This window comes from Chenopodium quinoa, unplaced genomic scaffold (assembly GCF_001683475.1).
Source record: "Chenopodium quinoa cultivar QQ74 unplaced genomic scaffold, ASM168347v1, whole genome shotgun sequence".
In the NCBI taxonomy this organism is placed as follows: Eukaryota; Viridiplantae; Streptophyta; class Magnoliopsida; order Caryophyllales; family Amaranthaceae; genus Chenopodium; species Chenopodium quinoa.
The window spans coordinates 1,192,991-1,217,508 of NW_018745684.1; the positions used below are offsets into that span (position 1 = coordinate 1,192,991).

The window sequence follows — 24,518 nt, forward strand, 5'->3', positions numbered from 1 at the left end:
CGATACTTTGTGGTGTTGCAAATCTTGCAATAAATAATTAAGTAATGTAATAAACCCTCTCAATCCAAGTAAAATGGTGCCACACGGTATGCCTACTTTGGAACGTTCTGTTACTAAATAATTGTATCATTTCTCTTTTGAAGGTCAAACTTGAAAAAAAATTAAAGTAAAAAATTGTTGGAAACATCTTACTAATATGTACTTAAACAATATACATAATCCTACTCTAATAGTGAACAGATATACAATTATTGGGGCAACTTAGTCGACTAAGTTAGATATGTCTCTTGCTATTTCCTAAGGTGTGGTGCCATCATTCAGCAATCTATCAAGATCAACCAGGTCATCACCCATTGAGGTTGCAGCATATGCCCCATCAATAGCATTACTATATCCATCCTGCAAAAAAAATGAAAAAAAATACCAAATAAATTTCCAACTGTATTTTTTTAGCACAAAAACTTGAGTGATGGCGGGTTATACACTTGCATGCTCTAGCTACGTGCCTACGTACCTTCATCTCTTTGATCTCTGTGACAGTGGTAAGCAGCCTGCGGTATTGGTCCCTTGCCTCTGGATAACGAACCATTGACTTTACCCTGGATAAAGCTTTCTGCAGTCTTTCCTCAGCTTGTTTCCTACCTTCCTTGAGGAAATCGTAGTCATCCTCGGAAGATTTGCCCTCAGACTGTTGCTTCGTCACAGGCAATGACTCAGATTTAAACCCTCGTAACCCACTTTTTTTTCTTCTCCAACGAAGGATTACCTTTTCCACAATACCAACCGACCATACAAATGCTTTGTAGTGTTTTCTTACCTGGTGTCCTCTAACATGGGCCTGTTTCCATAGAAATATAAAAATTAATTCAGGACTGGCATAAATTATTGAGGAGAACTTTAGGCAGAACACTACAAAGCCAAGTATTAATAAAGACAACACTCACCTGGATTTTAACAATCTTTTGCCTGAGTGTAATGAACTCTCTTCTGCCTTTCCAACTGCGGAACTTATTCTGTATTCTGATAGCAGCAGCATGCACCGGCTCATCATGTTGACCACGCTTGGGGGAGTTTAAGGTAATTACTGAGAGAGCATATTCATCTGGGGTTTCCTTTTTATCATTACCAAACTCCTTCCTCTGATTCCTCTTGAAAGAATGTGATCTAAAGACTTGATGAATTCGCGCAGCAGCTTGGGAGGCATTGCAAACAGCTGCTAAAGTGTCCTTCAATGAAAGTCCATCAAGATTGACTCCCTTGCTGATCGGGGTAGCAGTCCGTTCCGTCGCAGTTAATACAGAGGTCATTCCAAGTACCTCTACTACTGTACTGTCCTGTTTGAATTTATCCTTCAATGTCAGACATTCAAGATGGGCACTCAAGGCTGATTCTGCCAGAAATCCAGAAATCCCTTTATGACCATTTTCCGAGGCCAAGTCAGCAGGTGTTCTGCCCATTGGATATGTTGGGGAAGGATCCGTTAACGCCCCAGCGGATGCACCCAGAGAGATGAGATAAACAACTGTACGCTCCCTTGACCCAAAATTCAAATAAAAATGAACAGTGAAAGAGATAAAATTATTCTCCATTAGCAAGCCAATACAGAGTGATCACATAAGCTTTCAAAATTCAAAGGGGAGGAGGGGAAGGGGTGGGGAGAGGGATGACAGCTGTAAGAGAATCACATAATAGTATTAATAAAGTGCAATCTTCTATGTTTGTGGATCTTGATTGAGATTATTTTGTTTCCTATTCTTTGGTAGGGGGGTAGGAATGGTGGTGAGATATTGTAAGCAAGCAACCTTGCTAAAAAAAAAGAAAAAAAAAAAAGGAAACTCTTCGCTACCACAGTTATTGAGAAGGACTACTAATCTCAATTTTAAAAATACAAGGACCCAATTTCCTTCTAAACCCTGCGAATTCAACTAGTTTGGCTATCATACCTGACAATTGAAGAATTTTCTCAATCCCAAGTTAAAGCCATCACTAATGATATAGAACTATAATCCTAAAGAAGATAACAAAAGAAAGAATAATACAATGCTTACTACAGAGATTATAAAACATACACTCAAAATATAAAGAAGAAAGATGTAATCACTGTTACCTGCCATAATATGCTGCCCAATGCAGAGCAGTCCACCCACGCACATCACGGAAGTTGATACTTACACCAGCAGCTACAGTTAGGGAGATGGCCCAGTCATATCCAAGAGCAGCTGCAAAATGTAGCACACCCTGGCCATTCTCATCCAAAACACGGGGACCTTTTCCACCTTCAGTTCTCTTACATAGAAGCCACTCACACAACCTCTCTTTTATAAGCTTTTCAGCAAGCCTATCCTTCACTTCACCCAGAGAAAACTCCTCCTTGGAAGAAAGTTCCAGTATATGGAACCATTCATTGTCATTTCCCTTCAGCAATGACGTGATTTCATGATCCAAATCTGAGTTTCCATCCCCATTGCAAGGCACAATATTCTGGCGATAGCTGGAACCCAATGAGAGTAATTTGCAAAATTTTATTTGAATAAAAAAGGTTGCATCAAGACCATGCACAATCTTATCCTGGTATTCAAACTCTCTCACTTCACTACATGCTAATCTATTAGAGCATGTTACATAAAATGGAACTCTACCCACACAATGAGGGGGTGCATGGCAACGTAGGGCACCATCAGCTATAACCTCAGCTGGTACTTCCACTTCACCAAACATACATGACCACTGACAATTTTCTGCATCTGGTCGAGTCTTCATAAATTTCCCAGTAATTAAAACCTATACAAGATGAAAATTATTATTGAATTTTTCAGAAAGATATTAACAATCAACTGATACAAACCAAAGTGTCTTACGAATATCATGGCATATATAAAAGGTTTCAAGCTACTATACCTTAGTTTCAGAGCCAGCATATCCCCAATTTGGTGCAAAATCAATAATCCTAAAATGCTGGTCCTGTGAAAGTGAGGGACCAACAGTGTAAGAGTCGAACTCAGCTTGAGGTGGGAGATTCAGACAATCACTTCTCTTGTCATCAGCATCCCAGTATGCACCAGATGATGGTTTGACTGGTTCCACATCTTCAAGTTCTTTGCACATCCACTGGCTGAAGCTGTCACTCTTCTTTAGAGTTTCATCTTTAACAGGTCTATCTAATAAAGTTCTTGCAGCAGAAAAGTGGCTAGAATTTTTCACACCAGTCAGATTGCTCTCTACATCTACTTGATCTTCTTTGCATGCTGCAACAGAAGGCTCAGTTTGATAATCCATGGCATGCATAGCCTGTTCATCCATACACATGGTATCAATTACAAGGTAGTCATGTAGCTTCGGCATAATTGTGTTTCAGTGCATAAGCTGAGTACAGGTGCATTGCATCTTTGATAGCTACCCAAAAGCACTGAAAACATATAAAATACCTTAATTATAACAACACTGCAGGAGAGAAAATGGGGGGACGTCATGCCATAATAAAACTTTTTGCTTACTTTTAAATTGGACCTAAAGAGAATAATAAACTATAGAGAAGGCACCAGCTAATGGTGGAAGCTTCTCCATCCTATTTGATAATCGCAAGAAAAATAGCCAGTGAGATTTGGGGAGGGCTTGGATACACTACTGTGTAATACAGAGATGGAAACATAAATTATTTATTTTATTACAAAAACACCTTGATATAGGGAGATTCTTAATAAACCACCCTTCATATCCTTAGATATATAAAGTAAAGAAAATTATTCTAACTTATACAAGGTGGTTTCTTAAAATGCAAATACTTACAAGGAGGTTTCTGTCAACATTAAAGGTAGCTATTTGATTATAAATAAAGGATTTTATCTCACTTGAGGGAATGCTTGAGATCCCTGAATTTTTTCATTTATAATGTTTGCTGTTAATCATCTTATACTCATTTAGACATATCGCCCATATGCATGGCTGTCCACTTGGCCACCTAATTGTAATTTATTTGGTTACAAAGTTTAACATAAAACCAACAAACTCACCCCATTCCCAGCACAGCATGAGGAAACCCAAAGGAAAGGGATAAATAATAATGATAAAGCTAAAGAAGAGGTATGGGAGTCAAATGGTCAGAACTCTCAGGAAGGTAACAATACAATACATTTAAAAAAGTATAGGTAACAAAATAAAAGGTTGCAGTAACAGATTAGCTAGTAAAGTTGTTGCGCTAAATTTTGAAAGGCCATAAATTTTACAAAAAAAGGACCACTACAGACATTTGCTGCTAATTAATTAAAGGACAGCCAAACTGAGGCAAGAAGAAACCATAACATAACCATATAGAAGTATCACCTGCCACTCTTCTGGGCCTTGAGCAAGATCCCTTGATGCCTGGGTGTTACAACAGGGATCTGTCAAGAAAAGTTTTGTGATCACATTTTCTTGTTTAGAGTTGGTGTGCACAGAATCTGATTGTACATTTAAGATGGAGGATTCTAATGATGCAAATTGCACTCTGACATTGTGATTTTCCAAAACATCCTCCCATCCCCATAGCTCATTCTGATGCTTTTGTACTGGTCTATCTACATCAATCTCCAGAGAAGAAACAGTGGTTGACTTTGCTTGATTCCCTGTTAATCAGTGCAAATGCCACAGCTCAGATGATGTATATCCTTAATGGCTTGGCTATAATTTGTTAAATACAGACAAAAGAAAATGAGAAACTATTTGAGCAATAAGAAACCACAAACAAGGCAGTTCCAGAAAGAAAATGAACAAGCAGGGTCTCTTTTATCAAACTAAATGACAGCGACTCCAACAAAGAGAGATATCTTGAAATTGCTAGTAAGTGTTGCAAAACTGGTCAGTTTATATCAAAATTAGGTCAATGGACATTTTTTTATTATACATACTCACCCCCAGAGTTAAAGGGTAAATTCTACAGGACTGCCATTAGACCAATGTTGCTCTATGGTCCAGAATGTTGGGCTTCTAAGAAGAAGCACATTAAAAAGATGGAGGTCACGGAAATGCACATGCTAAGGTGGATGTGCGGGAACACTCTAAGAGATAGAATCAGAAATGAGGTTATTCGCAAGAAAGTGAGTGTGGCAGGCATTGCTGATAAACTAAGGGAAAATCGACTGCGTTGGTTTGGGCATGTAAGACAGAGACCCGAGGGTGCACCGGTACAAAGAGTGGAAGAGTGGGACCATGGAGGGGTTAAACGAGGGAGAAGGAGACTGAAAATGACTTGGTTGGAAGGAATTAGGAAGGATATGAAGTTTATGGATTTGCATGAGGATGAGGCATTGGATCGTAAGGGATGGAGGAGGAAGATTTTTGTCGATGACTACACGGAATAATCACTTTTGGTTCATGTAGCCGACCCTGCTTATGGGATTAAGGCTTTGATTGATTGATTGATACTCACCACCAGAGGAATACAAAAAAGAAGTGTGATTTAAGCAGTAAGTGACAATGTTACAGAAGTTGATTTTTCATATAAGCTTTTTAGGCAGAGTGTAAGATTTAAAGAACATGTAATGGACAGAAAGCATACCTGACTCAGCATCTTCATAATCTGATGCCTGAGCACTGTTTGGGGTTCTGCTATCAGTGTTTTGAGAAAGCATTGGACAACAATTTTGCTGCAGGCCTGAATTTAAGGTACTTTCTGCCTCAGAATTGCATACAATTTGTTTAATTTGGGTATTTGCAATATCCTTTTCAGTCTCTTTAAAGCGGTTAAAGGTTGTCCTGTAGCCCTAATAAATGACAGACAACACAGAAATGCTTATGGTTTACTGCAGATGTCAGCAATGGATTGTAAAAGACTTAATTAATAATCTTCTCCTTCCCACAACAGAACCCAGAAACAGGAGTTTTGAAGAGAGTAAAGAGCAGCTACTGAACAAGATGCGAAAACACTAAATCTCGTATTATCTATCTACCACCCGAGATGCAGTGGATCTGGATCTAGCAGTCCTTTTGCAAGATAACTTTTTAAATTTGGGAAAAGCATATGGTTTACTGAACAAGAGGCGAAAACACTGAACCTCTCATGTCAGCTTTTCCTTTGATTTTTCCTTTAAATAGAGAACAGAGAACCCCAAATGCACATTCATATAGAGCCAATTACCCTCTTCAACAAATATATATGGTAACGCCAAAAACTTGCATATGTTAAAAGTTTTACTACCAAGTAATACAACTTTAAAGGAATAACACATTCATTGCAAAACACATTTATACTAGAAACTCTTATTTACATAACAAAAGATCAGATTATCATTTAAAAACTCTAAATTAAATAAAGAGTTGTTGACTTGTTGCAAGTATGAAACTATTACCTCTCTCAAATAGCCCTACCACTAAATTACACCTTTTTCAAACATGATACCCAGATTTAAGATTTACATGGAGCATTAATACAAAAGTTAAGTGAAATAGGAAAATTCTCGGTGACTGCACACATTTATTAGCCCTTTTATTTGATTTTCATTTTTGTAAGAATTATGGTGTTTTTTGGTATCTTCGAATAGAGAGTATTTACAAAAGTGCAATCCATATCTATTCAACTTGTATTTAACATCTGACATGGTGGCATCATGCAAGCATTATTGTAGTGACTTGCGAATATAACAACAAAGTTTGGGGGCTAACCTTCACATCCCTATAGTGAACAAGTACAATGTGCGAGAGCTCACTGCAGAAAAAAGAAGGTTAAGAAAACTGAGATGCATCAAACACGGCACCCAATGTATTAAATGCAGCACACATTAAAGACAAAGAGACCGCGAATCCCTGACATAATTTTAAGTCTACGAATGACTCAGCATGAGAATCTCGTTGCCTAGTCAACAAGCTGGAACTCAGGAGTCCTACTGTTTCGATTTCCATCAGGTAATAATATTGCAAATTGTAATCATCCACTCTCAAAAAAGACTAACCTGCTAGCACTGCCACAACCCCACCACTACCACCACATTATGGCTGAACAACTACCACCATTCCCTTGTCTGAAAAACTTCCAACATTATGGCTGAACAACGTGGGTGCAAGGAGATAAACAATGAAAGGGAAGGAGAGAAGAGAGTGTGAAGACAATGGGAAGAAGAAGATGATGGGAAGAAAGGAGAAGAAGCAAGGGATGAAAAGAGTTTTTAGGGTTAATAATTGCAATGTTTCAGAATCATTCTTCTACCTTAAAACCATTTAATTTCTTCTTTAGAATTTGAGCCAAACCAGCTCTTAGAGTGAGGAAAATGAGAGTTTAAAGCATGACTACCATTTGTGATAGACAAAATGCATTCTGCACATATTAGCAAATGTAAAAGCTGACAGGCAAAATAAATGCTTCATCAGGGCCAACATAACCCGATGGCATGTAAAGAGCCTGAAGAACATAGATGAATAGGAAGGAGGAAAACAAAAAAACCAAACCCTCCTACTTTTCTCCTTTATGTATTTGCATGTATATTATTGAGTGTGTAAATGTGTTAAGGACATTAAGGTAGTACAAAAATCAAAGCGAGGATGCCCAGATGGCCATATGTGCAAGCCAGAAATCAAATATGACTAGCAATTCAATAATTCAAGAGCTTGTTATACTCACTCTTTTAACATCCAATAGCTTCTTCTCTGAAAATTTTCATTGTCTTCTCCATGGGCATAGTAGCAGTGCAACACATCGATACTCCCTGCCTACACATCAACATTAATAATGACCACAGAGCGGGATTTAACATGAAAAAAAAAAAAAAGGAATTTTAAGGAATTTCTGGCAGATAAGATGACAGCATATCAAGAAGACAAGTTTGTCCATTACTCCATAAAATTTGCCAAATAAAAAGTGCTCCTACAACCTAGCCCCCCAACCTCCAAATTCATACTTAGAAAATAATATCAAAATGAAACATAATAAGTTAACACACAGAGTCGAATGACCTAAAAGTAACTAGTCATCTGCCTCTTGCCTTCAGCCTCTCGTGAGCCTCTTTAACCGTCTTTCCGTCTTTTTTCTTTCTCCAACTATGACCATCTTTCCTAAAGTATCTTAGCACTTTTTTGTCAAACAAAAAGAGTGCACCACCTGTAAAGAAATTGCGTATCAGCAATGAGTCAATGACATTCCTAAATAAAAATTCAAAATTGATGCACCAGTTGAAAAGCAATTCAATCTAAGAAAAGTATATTAGATGATAATACGATAATAACAAAATTATACAACTAAAATCAATAAGCAATGAGTGGATTAAGAATGCACAAAGAGAAGAGAAGAAAAAAACTATAACAGCAGAATCAGATATATCCTTGATAGAGAGATTCAAAGAAGTGTAGTCATGACAAAGATGAAAATATACAGACACATGAAACACATTAATGTAGAATTGATTGCAAATTAAAGTGCTAGGACATTAGCTGGTAAAGGGAGAAAAAAAAAATTGTAGTTTAATCAGCACAAACAGAAGTTTTGAAATCAAACATAAGTACATAATATACAGGGGCAGTTGGGCACATAACAGCATAAAATTCAAACCTCAGATGTTTTAATTTACTCTGATCATGGATAGTGCAAGCTACAGAAACAATAGACTTCTACCATGACATGTAAAAGTTTCATTAGATACTGAACCACAAATAAAAATAAGACAAGGACATGAGAGCAAACAGTCATACTTGGAGGCAAATTGGGAGGTTCTGGTGCAATATTAAATCTCTTATAATTCTGAAGAATCTCGCAAATTTCCGGTGTCCGCAGCCACCGATGTTGAGCATCAAAGAGAATTTGTTCAATGTCTGCATTCCACAAAAAGTACAAGTTAACATACAGACCAGGTACGATCAATCAGACCATGAGAATAAGAGGAATTGGAGAATCTACACACTTCAACACAATGTCAGCGCTAAAATATTCAAAACAATGGCTAAGATAAAAGCAAAGGAGTTGGTTCAAGAGTTCACATGCCAGAACCATGGGCCTGTACACACCCACAAATTCACTGCATACAAAGAAACAATGGCCAGAAGGGGTAGGCAACAGGCCAACAGCAAATTAAACTAAAGAAATCACCTTTAGCAAGAGAATGAACATGCAAGCACCCACACCCACAAATTCACTGCATACAAAGGAACAATGGGCGGAAGAGATGGGCAACAGAAAATTGAACTAAAGAAATTTAATATGTCACACTTTAATCCTTTTCTTCTTCAAAAAAATAAAGACGAAAAATACTGCAATTATCTTTCTTTGTTTCTTACAAAACTCAAGGAACAACACTTTTCCTGTTGAAAAAAAGGAAGCCACCTATGCAAATTCTGTAACATCTAGTTGTTACAGAAAGCCCCCTTTAAAGTCAAAAGGGGCTTTCCCTTTGCTAAGCACACTTTTCACCACATTTCATGATGCGAACATCACCTTCTCTTCAACAACTAAAAACTGAGCAATCTAGATATTAGCCCTTTTACAAAAATGACATTTATTTTTGGATACAAGTTCTGTAATATATGCTCATGAATTATGCTACACCCACTGCTTTCGGTTCTTGAGAGGATACTATAACGGTATAACCTCCTATGAGTATCCTTTTTAAGCAATCTCTCTCCTATACCTTAAATGTCTTCCACTACAAAAGAAGTTGCAAGTATACGAGTTGCTTCTACGATAACTAGTGACAAATTAACCAAATTTTTTTTTTAAAAAAATAAATAAATAAAAAATAAAATAAAAAATCTTTATGAAACCTTCTTTGGTTTGTTATTGTCATTATTGATCCTTAGTTTTTTACTTCAACTAAGCTCTTGCTTGGTGCTAAATTATTGAAGTTAGACTTGGTCACTTGGACTTGTCGATAGATTGGTGTTTTGTTTCATAATTCGAAGTCATATCTATGAAATTAAATATAATTACCCATTTTCCCATAGTGTTTGCAATAAGAATCTCAAAAAATTTCCTTGAGATTTTAAGAATGAATTCTGAAATTCACTCAAAATCAAAGACACAACAACTCCGGCCTCGTTATCAATCTTGATTGTTTCTCTTGAATACAAGATAGCAAAGAATAAACTATCTATTAATGCAAAAAAAAGGTAACCATTAAGCAAGATAACTAATAATAACAGGATAATGATATAAACAATCTTATACTAATAATATAAGAGTGGAAATATTGATCACTTCAATCAAAAATTGATCAATGCATGATTTGTCATCGATTCCAAAATTAATACTCATTGCCAATTTACACATGCAACCCTTTTTAATAAAATCAAATGAAAATATTGCATCTCTTAAGAAAGTCATGCATCATACAAGCAATCAACTAATTAAGAAATCACTCCTAGAAATTTACAGAAAACGACATATATAATACAATTCTACGTCATTATACAATGCAAAATTGCAATTAAAATAAAACCACAATTACATTAATTGATTCGGGTGAAAAGCTAAAGAGAGAAAAAGAGATGAAAGATATCTCACCTAATTGATTGCCGAATTCCAGATGATTCGTCTGAGCCATAAGAAACCCTAGTAATAATCAGCGAAAATGAAGAAAGAGTTTTGAAATTTTAAGGCGTTTGATTTGGGGAAGAAGTGAGAAGATGATGGAATTCAAACAAAATGATGCAGTGACCACCGCGGAAGAAGGCAAAGAAAGAAGATTTTTTTTTAGGGGAAAAAGGAGAGGTCATCAAAGTTCGCCCGGCCCGAAATTTTTTTTCAGCGGGTTTGGGAATGCGTTTTTATGCATATTTAGTTAATTTTTTTTTGCCCGGTTCGACCATTTTGGGCGGGTTTGGGCACAAAAAATTTGGCACGAATCTTGGCCCGGCCCGAGAATTGGGCATACTTTTTTAGCTTCAACCCGGCTCGCCCAATGATCACCTCTAGGAAAAAGAAATGAAAGACCGCGGAGCTGCGTTTTGAGTACCGAGTTAGCGGCTTGGATATTTTCTCGTAATTTAGACGTTATCCGGAACGGTTTGATGTACCTTCGATGTGATGATTTTATGCTAATTCATAATTATAGTTTTATGTTAATAGGAAGTTGTTGTTAAGGTGATGATCGACAAGACTTATAACTTGTGATGAGAGAAAACTTGTTTTTTAGACGAGTTTGGGGAGAGTGTTGCGCGGTGCATGAAAGATGAAAGTATATGATAGTGCCAAAATTGTCAATAGCAAGTCATGTAATGATGTAATTGAACCTAATCAGAATTTAGAAAAGGCCTAAATTGAATCAAGTTCTAAATTTAAGTGATTGAAAAGCAAATACTACTCGACCATTGATGACTTTAATTTCATATTATTAACAATTTTGACAAGTTGATACATTCTAAAAATATTCATATAAGGAATCTAATATTCAATTTGGTAGACTAGTAAAAAGATATCAAAGGAGTGAAAATTAGTTAAATTTGTAGTTATACTAGTTCTAATCTAATAACAAGGTTGAGTTTAAGTCCTTAGATAATTTATGTAGATACTTTACTTATTTGGTCCGTTTCTCCTTCAATTACATCTAACCATGATACATAATTCAAATACTACAAGTAATTATTTTCTTTTAAGACAAAGAAAATGTGTCCTATCAGTTTAGAACTTTTCACATGTGCAATTCTTATTAGACCATTACTCGATTTTTGCGTGTTCTTCTTTCGCAAAGGCCTATATTAACCGAGTATAAAGTACTTAATAATTAAGATACGGAGTAGATGAATTAAGCTTACAATGCCATTAATGCGTGTCACCGAAAAAAAAAAAGATTCATGAGATTGGATCGTATGATCGATCCATTCAACCGCAAAGTTAGTCAAGAAATATTCGTGGGTTTCAAGATGACCCCTTTCTTTTACCTTTTTCTTTTCCCCCCTAACATAAAGCGTAGACATCCCTATTTTATAACAGCAGGAGTTACGGGTTAAAGAAATATAGTGTAGACAAAGTAGTGAAAAAATTCTGAAAAACCTGAGAAATTAGAGCAAACAATACAATTGAGAGATGACTGTTGCACAACTTGGACAGTTAAATCTCGATGAACTTCCGCCATTGCGGGGATCTTCTCGCACTCTTGATCGCTTCCAAAAGTTGGAGCAAATTGGTGAAGGAACTTATGGGTAACTTCAATTTCCTCTTCTTTGTTTTGTCTCCATTTTCATTGTTTATTTACTGGATATCCTCTTTGATTTTATGTTTTATATGAATTTTGATTGATTTGGGGTTCTGGGTATGTTCTTGAATCAAATTTTAGATCTTTTGTGGAATTGGGTTTTTGATGATTTGTTTTATAAAGATTGTTTAGTTTTGTTTCTGCAATTCTGCATCATTTGAGGTCTTGTGATATGAATTTGGGTGTTTGAATGTCTTGGTGAATAAGTTATTGAAAGAATTATAAGTGAGAACAAGAATTCATTTCTTAAAGATAAAAAAATCAGTATAGTAATGAGGAAGAGAGTTAAGAAACTCACTTCATTGTCATTTTTTCAAGTTTTGCTTGGCTGGCTATTGGGTTTGTGTGTGTGTGTGTGTGTTTGGGTGGGGGGGGGAGGTGATGAAGTTGTCATTCTTTTAAGTTTTGATTTTGCTGTTAATTTTAAACAATTGAGCCAAAAATAATATGAGAAAAGGGTGTGAATGCCTGAATGGTAAACTTTCATGTTGTGCATTGTCAAATTTGGTATATATATAAGATAATGTTGTTGAAGTTAGATCTTTTTTTTTTTTTGGCTGATTTGTCCTTGCGTAATCTAGTCTGATGCATGTTTGTGTCGAAGTAAAAAAAAAAACCCTATAAAGTGATAAAATCGACCTTGGAAAGAAAGGGAAGAAATTTAAGGGAATAGAATTCAGGTTGGGTATAATGGTATATGTATCAGATTGTGGTGTAATTAAGATCCTGAGATTCTGTTGGTAAAAACATTGACTGAAGGATTACTCAAGTGAGACTGGGATAGTGCAGATCACTGCTAAAGTGGACAATTTAAGCACTGATTAGCTTGTATTCTATTTAACTGGCTATGGAACATTAATGTAATGGTTGATTAAAAATAGTCTTCTGTTTTATATCATGATGGAAAATGGATACTGTAATGGTGATCGACTTGTAGGTTGAAGTGTAACAACACTAGCTATAACATAAAAAACAGGAACAATGACGACAAGTGTGTTATGGCAAAAGGGTTTGAAATAAACTTCAAGACTAATGCAGCATTTTTTAGTGCTCACCTGTAGTTACAGTGGGCCAGCAGAAGGTGAATCAGAACAGGTGCATAGAAGGATAATGTTATTTTTAGAGTGTTCTGAAGGCCCTATACCCCTACTAGCATGGCCATTGTCTTCCAGGTTCCAACATGTCATTTAACACTGAGATTCTCAATAGGCCTCCATCTGTCCAAGTGTCCAGTTTAGACAGGTTTCTTTATTCTAAGTTTGTTCTTGCATGCCAATGAATGAGAGGAGCAATGTATATTTTTTTTAGCTTTCAATGGAAGGGTGATTTGAAGTATCATTAACAATGTAATCGGAGTGAAGAGAAAATGCATGCAAACACCCACAGCATCCCTTTTATTGGCTTGTCTCGAGGCTTCGAGTCTGTTTTCTTTGTATGATTTCTTTTTTCTTTACAGACTTGTTACTTTTGTTAGCGTGCTTTAAGCTCTATAGATATGACAATCTGAAAAGTAAGGAGCAGGGAATTATAATATACTTCCTCCGTTTTTTTTTTTTTTTTTTAAGTTGCACCATTTGGGTTGGGCACGGGATTTAAGAAAAAGTGTAAAAGATGGAGTATGTCAAAAGTGCCCATGTGAAAAAAACAAATGAGAGATAGAAAAGGTGGAGACGGGGGTAATAAAGGTTGTTATAACATGTGACCAAGGGTAAGTAGGGAATTTTGCGTGTGAACACAACTAAAAAGTGAAAAAAATACATACCACATAATGAAATGGTGCAATTAATATGCAACTTCCCAAAAAGGAAAATGGTGCAATATAAAAAAAAAAAAACAGAGGAAGTAGAAATCTGCATTCTTCAAATTATGGAAGTCTTTTAGCTCTAAGAATTCTGATTTCTCATCACTGACAAGGAGAGATGAGTATGAAGGAATTAGATCATCAAGGGGTGAAAAGAGTGATTATCTTTAATATCTCATTTACAATCCTATCTTTTCGAATCCAAATAGAGTAACAAGTATAACTAAGATTTTGTGGTGAATTTTAGTCCAAACATTATATCTTATTCTTGCTCAAGCTGTTGACATATCCATAAGCAAAAGTATTAAGATCCTCTCTTTTATTTTAACTTCCTTATCAACAAAATGATCGCTTTCTTTTCTGGGATCAAGGAGATTACTTTCCAGATTAAACACTCCTTTGAGACTAAAGATACTTGAAATATGTGCTCAGGCATTATTAATTTCCAAATCCCAGAGCTTAAAGTTTAGTGGTTGTTAGATCTTCTTATCCTTGTTTCTTTTAGTGTATTATTTGTTTCTCACCTCCATCATTTCTTGATACAAAATATTTTAGTTTGAATTGGCCAAGAGGTGTAGGTAGTGTTTGAGTGTCCATAACGTCTCTTGTATTTCATGAGCATTGCAAAGCCTCCGCTTCCAAGTGGCAGGAATAAGCTTTTCATATGTTGAGAATTTGCAACTTGCAAGTAACTGGCCTGTTCTCAACTGCAGAAGGCTATGATTGACCTTTGGTACTGTAATACTGCATTTTCAGCTAACCTGTCAATTACTTGGAGTTGTAAAGACAACAATGTGGAATAGAGAGGAGCTATCTTATTTGCATTTGATTTGATTGGCAGACAGGTATACATGGGCAAAGAAGTCATGACTGGGGAAATTGTTGCTTTGAAGAGAATAAAAACAGAAAATGAAAAGGAGGGGGTATATTCTCATCTATTTATACTATTTCCTGTAATGAGCACTTTCACTGTTTTGTAAGTTAAAATGTAGGGAGGATGATCTATATTTACTAACACTTGTTTTCAGAAAGACTAATTTTGGGCATGTACGAGTCATTTTTTGTTTCTAATTCCAATGTTATTTTTAATGCAGTTTCCTATTAGTGCTATTAGGGAGATCAAAGTTTTGACTAGGTTGCATCATGAAAACATTGTAAAATTAAAGGAGGTGGTGATTTCTCAAGGTATATTATCTTTGGCTTAACATAATTTACCTAGTTAAACAGTATCTAATGATTTGATGTATTTTGTTTATGGTAGTTTAACTCGTACTTTTGAAAATTTTGAATTTTCTTCAGATGGAAATAACCAACTAGCTGCAACTAAGGAGAGTTCAGGTAAAATATCTCTCTGGTTATTTTTTGAGCGATTGCATTAGGATGTGTAATATGTCGTGCCTATGAACTTCATTTCCCTCTTAATCAGACAATAACAAGTACAATGGTGGTGTCTACTTGGTGTTCGAGTACATGGACCATGACTTGACAGGCCTCTCAGATCGTCCTGGCCTGAGATTTACTGTTCCTCAAATTAAGGTATGTGTATATTCATAATTTCTTAAAGATGTGACTCTTTGGATTGTTCTTGTGCCTACTAAAACTGTTTTTTTACCCCCTAATGTTGTTTATCTCAGTGTTATATGAAGCAGCTGCTCACTGGGCTCCATTACTGCCATGCCAATGAAGTGCTGCATCGGGATATTAAAGGTAGGTATCATATGAGTCTGAGTATCCCCTTCTCCAAAACTTTGAATTAGATAAATTTCTTTTTTTCCTGCAGGGGCTAATGTTCTACTAAATAATAATGGAAGCTTGAAGCTTGCTGATTTTGGGCTTTCATGCTCTTCTCATCTTTGCAGAGAAAATTTTACTAATCGTGTAGTCACTTTACCTTATAGGTATTTCTTTCCATCTGAAGGACAGAAGGTCTAGTTGTCGATGACACTCATGTATTAGTCACGTACTGTGCCTTTCTCCCAAATCACCTCTCATTTAGTTGATTCTAGTTGATATGTTTGAACAGACCTCCTGAGTTGTTGCTTGGAGCCACAAATTATGGTCCAGCTGTTGACATATGGTCTGCTGGTTGTATCTTTGCCGAGCTTTTGCATGGAAAACCCATCATGTCTGGAAGAAATGAGGTCAGGCTTGCTGCATACATTCTTTTCAGTATTACTTGTATTTAGAGCTTGACATCCAGAAAATGGTTAAGACTTTTTTGGTAATGTGACCACTTGTTTTCCTCTTTGTTGAGTGTTTGCTGGAAAGATACATCATCTCTCATTTAGCTGGTTAAGACTAGTAGTGATCTTAACTTTGTTGTCACGTATCAGACTATTGACAGGCTAAAGTCGTATCACCAAATTAAAAGAATTACCTAAGTCCTCTAGCTAAAGCATATAGGGAAGTAGGGTCGAATTCATAGGGAAACAAGTCTTTCTATTCCTAAATAATTAGTATAATCTAAACTATCAAGTAACCAAGTTGTTTTGAGAAAATTAAACTAAGGAGAATAAATAAACTAAAGCAATTAAAACTAAGGATAAATCAATAAATCAAAGCCTAGGGTATAGGTTCACCAATAAATAATATTTCAGGGTAAAATACAATAATCAATCATCAATCATCAATGCATCAATTAGTCAGATTATAAAGGGCTTTCACTACGAATTACAATCACAGAATTAATCCACCGGTAATAAATTGCATCTCTCGAATCTTGATTTAACCATTTATAAATTAACTTGCCTATTGAAACTAAGCCTAAACATCAATTCTCATCTCTCGAATCTCGAATCAACATTGCGTAAGTCATACAATTAAACCTGACCAAATCTATTTGCATAGCATTAAACCAATCAATAGGAAATCACTGACAATTAACAATAATAAATTACCCCTTCATATTATTTATGGATCCACACAAACCCTAGAAATACAACTACTCACACATATTAAAATCTAAACCAAACAAGACAATAAAACAAAACATAATTAATCAAAGCAATTAAATTACTGAAAATGAAAGGGAAAGAAATCGTTACCAAAATAAACGGAAATAATGAATTGCATAAACCAAAAGAGTTGAGAGAACAAGAGTATTAATCAAAAGCTTAAAAAACTAAAAAATCTGGAAATTAACTAATGAAAGACGTAAGTATCTCGCTTAACAAAGCGTACTTATACTCAAGCTAGAAATCCTAAGCTAAAACAAAGATTAAACGTCGCTAAACGACCCTCGCCCGGCCGGACCCGCCTTTGGCTGGTGGACACTTCTTCTCGCGCCCGGTGAGGGCGGAGGATTATTCCTTCCTATCTGCCTCACCCCCCGGTCGGGTGAGCTCTCGGGCATCATGGACTTCTTCGATTGGGCTATTTCTTAGCTCAATCCGCAATTCCTCTTTGGGTCTTTAAGACTCGGTCCATTGCCTCGGTATCTTCTTCTTCACTGAGCCCTTAAACACCGGTTTGATTGCTCCAACGCGGTCTTGGGCTTCGGAATGTGGTCTTATGAATGCGATCCTAATCCAATGCTCGTAGTGGCTCATATAAGTCCAGGAAATCACTCCAAATCTGCAATTTCCTATAAAATAATACCAAAGCTACGAAAACACTAGAAAACGCATATTAGTAATAAAAGTAGCTCCGTTGAGCCAAAATACTCCTAAATATGACCAAGGGACGGGGGTAAATCACCATATAAAATTGACATATCAACTATGAGTCTACAACTAAAGTAGGACTCACTTTGTTCCAGAAATTCACTCCTTCCAAAAGTTGGATAATAGAGGTGAATAATTGTGATTGCACTTTTGAATGTTATTGTAGAAGTTATGTATTGTAGGATCTATTTGGACCAAAATTTATGCATCATAGATTCATAGGATCTACTTCAATGAGACCTTGCTTTAAGAATATGAACTTTAATGAAATTTTGGTCCTGTGCAGAATGCTTTAGGTGGAGCGCATCATCTATCTTAGCATATAGTTCATGATGTTACTTTTATCAATCTCATTTCTTACATGGATTTCCTGTGTTCCATTGTATAGCCAGAGCAACTGCACAAAATTTTTGAACTTTGTGGAAGTCCTGATGAAGTAAATTGGCCTGGTGTTTCCAAGATTCGTTGGTATAATAACTTTAAGCCTGCAAGGCCCATGCGTCGACGTTTACGAGAGGTTTTGAGACAGTACGTTAGTCTATATCTGATGTTATTGTTCCATTACCTACACTAACCCATTATGTATTTTGCTACAGTGTCCTAAACTTTATTACTTATTTTGCCTTCTTTAACAGTTTCGACTCACATGCTCTTGATTTACTGGACAAAATGCTGATCCTTGATCCATCTAAGGTATATTCAGATTTCAAAAACTTTTTGTTGTGTGCTGTCTTGTCTTTGGGATGACAGTGAGGGTTAGACTCCTGAGCTTTTTGTTTGGAACTTCTATATCTGCAGCCCTACTTGATGTTTTCTGGTTTTTTGAATGGCGATATTTACTATTTTCCATTAATCCACTTTCCTTTTAAAGCTTTGTAATGAGGATTAAGTTTCTTTTGTCTACAGAGGATATCTGCCAAAGATGCACTTGCTGCTGAATATTTCCAGATGGAGCCGTTACCTTGCGACCCAAAGAGGTGTCTTACTTTGTTTTTCTTATCTTCAATAACTGTATTTGTATACTGCAAATGAATCCAAAAAAAAAAAAATACTGCAAATGAATGTCATAGTTTTTAAGTCATGTAGAACATTATATTGGCTTCTAATTAGGTGATTGAACTATTGCTGTGATGAGTTTTGTGAATAGTTATTGATGGTGCAGCTTACCCAAATATGAAGCATCGCATGAGTTCCAAACAAAGAGGAAGAGGCAACAGCAGCAGTTGAATGAGGAAACTGCAAAAAGACAGAATTTGCGTTGCCCACCACCACATGCTCGTCTTCCTCCTATTCATCACAGTGGGCAGGTCCTCCAAGAGCATCGGCCTGAGCGCAACCTTTCCATGAACCAGTTGCAACGACCCTTACCTACCTTACCTAGCAACCCGTATAGTGAACCTCTTGTTGATGCTGGATTATCAAATAGGTATCCTCCCAGTATGAATCTGACTGTTGGATACAACCAAACCCATGGGGTCCAGGCTCAAGCTGGTGGTACTTCTATAGGGCCATATCCTCCTCACGGGCGGGTTGGTCCATATGCTGCAAGTAATATGATTAACCGATCGACCACTCCTTGTTATGCAGCTGGACCACCAGGATTTTCACATAGAGGTCCAAACCCAATAGCTAATATTCGAAATCAGCAATATGGATGGCAACAATGAAAGGTGTATGTAGTTTTACACCTTTGCTTGGTATAAGATACTATGATATATATCATAATGCTTGGTATAAGATACTATGATGTATATCATAATGTGAAGCAATGAGGGTAGAAATTTCTATATAACTTGACTTTGTGAGCTAGACCACAAAGCGTGGTTTCTCACTTGTACAGATGGGAGTCTCAAAGTACAATCATTTTTTGTTCTGTTCTTTTATGAGTTGAGTATTACTCAAACTAGATCTTGTCTGTAAGGCTTTCCTGTAATTGTAGCTTCAGAAATTGGTGTGTTAGTTGATGTTGTAATTGCACTGATATATACCTCGTATTTTGGCGAGTAAGACTCCAAACTTCTTTAATAGTCAAGGTAACAAAAAATGCAAATTTGGCTTGGATAACATTTCTTTGTAAATGTGTATATAATTGTTGACTTACTTTCCATTTTCGGGTATATAAATGTTCAATTCATGTATTTTAATTTTTATTACCTGATTTACACATTTCTACTCTATCTCTTTTACTTTATTCAACTTTTTTTGACACACCTTTTACCCTATCTACATTTTTCTTACACACCTTTTTCAATAATTTCTAGACACAAGAGTCTGTATTACAACTTGAAAATTATGTAATTGAGTGAACGATCAATGATACGAGGATAAACTTAATTCTCAAGAGATGATGACAAGTTACATTTCTTCGGGTTGATAAAAGAGCTATATCAAATAATGCCAGCTACGACATCCCACAAGATTAGTACCAAGGCTCTACATCTAATGTCAGCCGAAGAGTCGACTGTAAACTTCAAATTAATAACCCAATTGTAGAATGCTCACATATACTTCTTTCCGTGAGCAAAGTACACCATCAAACTTCAGTGAAGCTCTGTATCAGTTGTCTTTGAAGACAACAATGCATCCAACACATCTGACATTTGCCGCCAGTGAGCTGCATCCACATCTGGCTTGTAAAATGTAAATATATGTGGGCATGTGGTTCATATCCAACAGCTACAATATTGTCTTATAAGGACAACTACTTTAGAATCATTCCAAACTTCTGAACTCCTAAGCAATAAGGGAAGATAATCATGACAAGATGTTATCCATATCCTCCAGCAAATCATCAACGTTAGCTCTGACAAAGAACTGTCGGTGAGAAGGTAGTTTAGACCAAGCATGGTGAAAATATACTTGCTTTCTTCATGTTTACAAGTCCATAATCATCAGCTGAGTCGAAGGTAATAACTGCAACTTCCAAGCAACTAAGAAAAACTTGCTGCTCTATTGTTGCAAGAAGGCAGAACTATGAATCCACTTTGAGAACCACCTTCATAAACTCGTAGACAAAGTAGCTAATGGCAGCAGATGGTAAAACCTGGAAAAGTTACAGCATATAGTCAGATAGCTCCCTTGATTGTAGAGTACAAATAATAACACAATTCTTCTTTTTACATTCTACTTTCCAGCTCAAGTAATGAGTTACCTGTAATAAGCTTGGAATTAATCCAGCATACAGGGCTGGAACACCTCCTTGCTCTACTATCTTGACACAAGTTGCCACAGCATTCAACTTTTTCTCCCGCACCTGCAATTGAAGCTGTCTTCTAACAACCTCAAACGGATAAGTAGCAGCTTCAGAACAAGCCCCAGCAATTGCCCCATAAAGCAGTGTTTTAACAGGACCCAGTTCCAGCTGATCCAGAGCATTAAGGTCTCCTACTTGCTGTTTCATGTTTTCTATTCTTTTCTTCCCTTCAGGTGAATGCAAATAGGATGCTTTCAATATATCATAAACACCATAAAATACTGCACCAGAAGGAGCCATTGCTACAAGTGACGGGACTAAGCCCTTATACAGAGAAAAGAATCCTTCAGTTTGGATCATATGCCGGCAAGTACCAATGACACCGCCCAGAGCTTCACCGCCTGGAGCTACCATAACAGTCCTGATCTGAAACAATGAAAAATTTATAAAGAAAAAGGACTTGTGATTAACGTTTAATCTACAAGTGATGGGAGATCTAATGAAGATTTATGTTTCAGGGAACAGTCCTGATCTGAAACACAGACTTATCCCCACATAGCAGAGGACTTTTCCCATAAACTTTGATCCGAACTGTAACGTAATTGAAGTGCAGGGTTTAATAAGCCAGCTGAGTAAAATCCAGAGCCAGCGAATAGTATGTTTCAAGATTCATTGAAACTGAAAGCTACACTAACGAAAATGCTAAGATTTGAAATTGAAGAAACAAGGAGGGAAAAAAAAATGTATATATCTTTATTTTTTAATTACAAACAATTCTTCTCCTTTATGGCCAGTTTGGGTGCATAGGGGGTTCTGGAATTGCCAAAATTTGCAGAGAGTCAGTCTAAGACAAAAGTGAAAATCTTAAAATGAGCAAAATTTAGCTTTGGGTCACCTAGGTGCACATAAGAGTTTCTGAAGACAAAAGTAATATTTTCCACTATCTGTGACACTGATAATCCCCATAAGTTTGGGCTTAATACATAATAATAGGATTTTGTCCTTGCCCATTTCATCCTGGAAAGAATGACTTATAAGCTATTATCATACAGGAAATCTCTAATCCAGATACCAAACAGTCCTAATTGATAATCAAAAGGATCATATGAAATGCTGCTTTACTGTACGAGATTTCCTTTTTCATGTTACTTTATTGCTTCCAGAGGGAACCTCATTCAATGGTTGATGATGCAGTTTTGTCAGACACGGACATATTCAAGTTGTGAACCAGAATGATTTAAGGGTTAAAAGACATTTCTTTACTTTCGAGCAGAGTAAAATTTCAAGCAATGAGGAGAACAAGTTAAGGAAGGTCTCGTCAAATAACAACATTTTGGCAAAACCAGAAACATAATGCTAGAAAACTTTCAGACAATGAAGTAGTTAAAGCAAGTGAAATTTCTGTTTTTACCACATACAGTGTCCATGGGTAGGCAGAGTAAGGTAGCAGTGATACCAGCAGCAGCACCAGCAACAAATCTCTCAAAATTTGCAGCCTCCTCATTTCCAGATAACTTGCAAAGGTAATTCCTATACCTATCATAAGCGTAAAAATTAATTGCTTTAAAAGGAGCAGTTCGAAGGATATTGACAAAATTTCCTTTCCAAAAGCCTTTGATTCCTTGTGTAGTTGCTATTGTTTGGATGAGCTCAAACAAATTCTTCTGCTCATGGCGAACTATATACTCCAATTTTAGTCGCTCGAGAGGGGCAACAAAGGTCCTGAAACAAAATAAGAGGTTATTCACAAGCTTACTCACTCCATTCACGAAACAAGTGTCACTTAAGGATTACAACACTATGATGACTTGAATAGCTCCATTGACTTTTCCTTATATGTATTGATAGTCATTCATTTCAGGTATAAAAGAACCAAAAATAAAATAAAATAATATTAATCATATAAATTAAAATTAAACTTCCCATTTTCCCCTTTTGGAATTCTTCTCCTTTATGGCCAGTTTATAATGAGAAATTGCTTTGGGACAAAAGGCACCAACCTTACTCAACCTTCAGATGGTAGATGAAGAATAAACATTAAAAGCATCAAACTTTAATAACATAAAATGGATATGCTTCCTATGGTTAGGCAATATATGACCTTACTGGATTGTTCTAATAGCAAGTTTCCATGATATCAGCAATCTTCCATTGACTTTCCAAAATTTCAAAGGCTCACAACACAAAAATCTCTCTACTATCCAAACTTCTTATTCCTCAAAACCTTACTACCCTAATACCCCTTTGCAAGACTAGAGCTTCAGCAACAATTTTTGTTTTAATGGCTTCCGCAAAAACAATTGAAAATCGGAAGCTATCTCAAATATTTAAAACTAGAGCAGCGTTGCCATTCGTTCAGAAAATAACCCAAAAGAGGTTTTTTTTTTTTTTTTTTTTTTTTTTTTTTTTTTTTTTTTTTTTTTTTTACAGAGAATCACTTTACACTTGATCTAAGAGCAAGATGACTTGCCAGAATCATCTAGAACCCAAATCCCAAATACTTACTAAAACCATTACCATAACAGAAAGCTAGTATAATATTTAAATGGCAAGGAATTCCAATATTGATCTCATAAAAGCTACTCCCTTTGTCTCAGATAATAATAGATTATAATTCCAAAACTTCCATCAATCTATTAATATTATCAGCTTTTACTAACCGTATATATTTAGATTTTAACTTTAATTGCAAGTTTGATATCTTAGAAACAGCAAGATTCAATTTTTATTCAAGATATAGATAATAGAACTATACAATTACACATTCCGGATCATGCAACTACATTTTGGTGAAAAAAGGTGCAATACACAGACTTGTTCGACCACACACCTAAATTGCGGAGTTCTGATGGGATCGGGTGCATTAGTACTAAACTACTAATATGATTGCAAATTAAAACCCATTAAAAAATTACAGAAATTAAAAAGAGAGAAGAGAAGGAAATAAACCTTGAAACCATGGCAGCAACAGCACCAGCCCACAAATGTTTAGTGGTATTGAATGCACCAGAACTTCTCACCTTTACTTCCTCCTCCTTGGTTTCTTCAAGTAATTCAGAAACCCTAATAAATTCAGAATTACGATCCCCATTTTGCCCCAATGATTGAGACGAATCCCCAGAAAACCCATCATCAGCATCTTTGACCGATAAGCTGACAGACAAGAAATCGGAGAAACGGCGACGAATTTCCGAATCCACTACATGTTTTCGCCGGTGGTTAATTCGCAAGGCGGAAGAAGAGGAAGAGAGAGAATTTGAAAGGAATGTCGACGAATTGTTCGATGAAATGTGTAAGAGAAAAGAAGTGGGTGATTTGATGAAAAAGGCTGAATTTGTGATTCTGAAGAAATCCAGTTCATTATAGAGTTCTAATTCAAGCATTGCATAAAAATTTAGTGAAAGATGAGAGAGAAAATGTTGGGTGAAAAAGTTTGGGGAAGAAGAGGGTAGTGAGTGACACAACAGTGCAGTTAGGTACTTAGGTGGGAAGCAATATAAAATGGTGTGAATTTGAGAGCATATTACATGTTTGATACTTTGATGATGACATGTAACGGAATATTTTTCAAATGTTTGATGTGATTTTTCACCTGGCTAAAGCAAAACGAAGAACGCGAGTGGTGGGGGATATAGGGGTCTTACAAAAACTAACCCAATTCATCGGAAATCGGCTTGAATATACTTCCATTTAGATTTTACTCTCCTGCAGCTTAT

The 24,518-nt window shown here is 36.2% G+C and overlaps 3 protein-coding genes across 5 annotated transcripts; 1 reads left to right on the forward strand and 2 right to left on the reverse strand.

Moving 5' to 3' along the window:
- Positions 1-89: 89 nt before the first annotated feature.
- LOC110718290 (calmodulin-binding transcription activator 3-like) lies at positions 90-10,826 on the reverse strand. 3 transcript variants are annotated; one of them, XM_021897127.1, is made up of 12 exons: positions 10,457-10,826; positions 8,653-8,772; positions 7,950-8,065; positions 7,589-7,677; positions 6,637-6,679; positions 5,534-5,738; positions 4,321-4,601; positions 2,899-3,288; positions 2,108-2,781; positions 945-1,533; positions 515-838; positions 90-399 (listed from the first exon to the last, which is right to left on the reverse strand). In XM_021897127.1, exons 1-12 carry the CDS (start codon positions 10,494-10,496, stop codon positions 298-300), a joined length of 2,973 nt encoding a protein of 990 aa, XP_021752819.1. In that variant the 5' UTR covers positions 10,497-10,826; the 3' UTR covers positions 90-297. The 3 variants fall into 3 exon arrangements, with proteins under 3 accessions (XP_021752819.1, XP_021752821.1, XP_021752820.1); XM_021897129.1 differs by lacking the exons at positions 8,653-8,772; positions 10,457-10,826 and having other exon boundaries at positions 7,589-7,673; positions 7,921-8,065; XM_021897128.1 differs by lacking the exons at positions 8,653-8,772; positions 10,457-10,826 and having other exon boundaries at positions 7,921-8,065.
- A 900-nt stretch (positions 10,827-11,726) lies between these two features.
- Positions 11,727-19,673, forward strand: LOC110718243 (cyclin-dependent kinase C-1-like). Its single transcript, XM_021897079.1, has 12 exons — positions 11,727-12,093; positions 14,789-14,870; positions 15,042-15,132; positions 15,247-15,285; positions 15,374-15,483; positions 15,582-15,654; positions 15,728-15,845; positions 15,971-16,088; positions 17,998-18,137; positions 18,245-18,302; positions 18,516-18,586; positions 18,772-19,673. Exons 1-12 carry the CDS (start codon positions 11,978-11,980, stop codon positions 19,274-19,276), a joined length of 1,521 nt encoding a protein of 506 aa, XP_021752771.1. The 5' UTR covers positions 11,727-11,977; the 3' UTR covers positions 19,277-19,673.
- A 22-nt stretch (positions 19,674-19,695) lies between these two features.
- On the reverse strand, positions 19,696-24,473 carry LOC110718244 (probable mitochondrial adenine nucleotide transporter BTL3). The gene is made up of 4 exons (XM_021897080.1): positions 23,752-24,473; positions 22,221-22,524; positions 20,761-21,228; positions 19,696-20,652 (listed from the first exon to the last, which is right to left on the reverse strand). The coding sequence occupies exons 1-4, from the start codon at positions 24,183-24,185 to the stop codon at positions 20,581-20,583; spliced, it is 1,278 nt and encodes a 425-aa protein (XP_021752772.1). The 5' UTR covers positions 24,186-24,473; the 3' UTR covers positions 19,696-20,580.
- Positions 24,474-24,518: the final 45 nt, after the last annotated feature.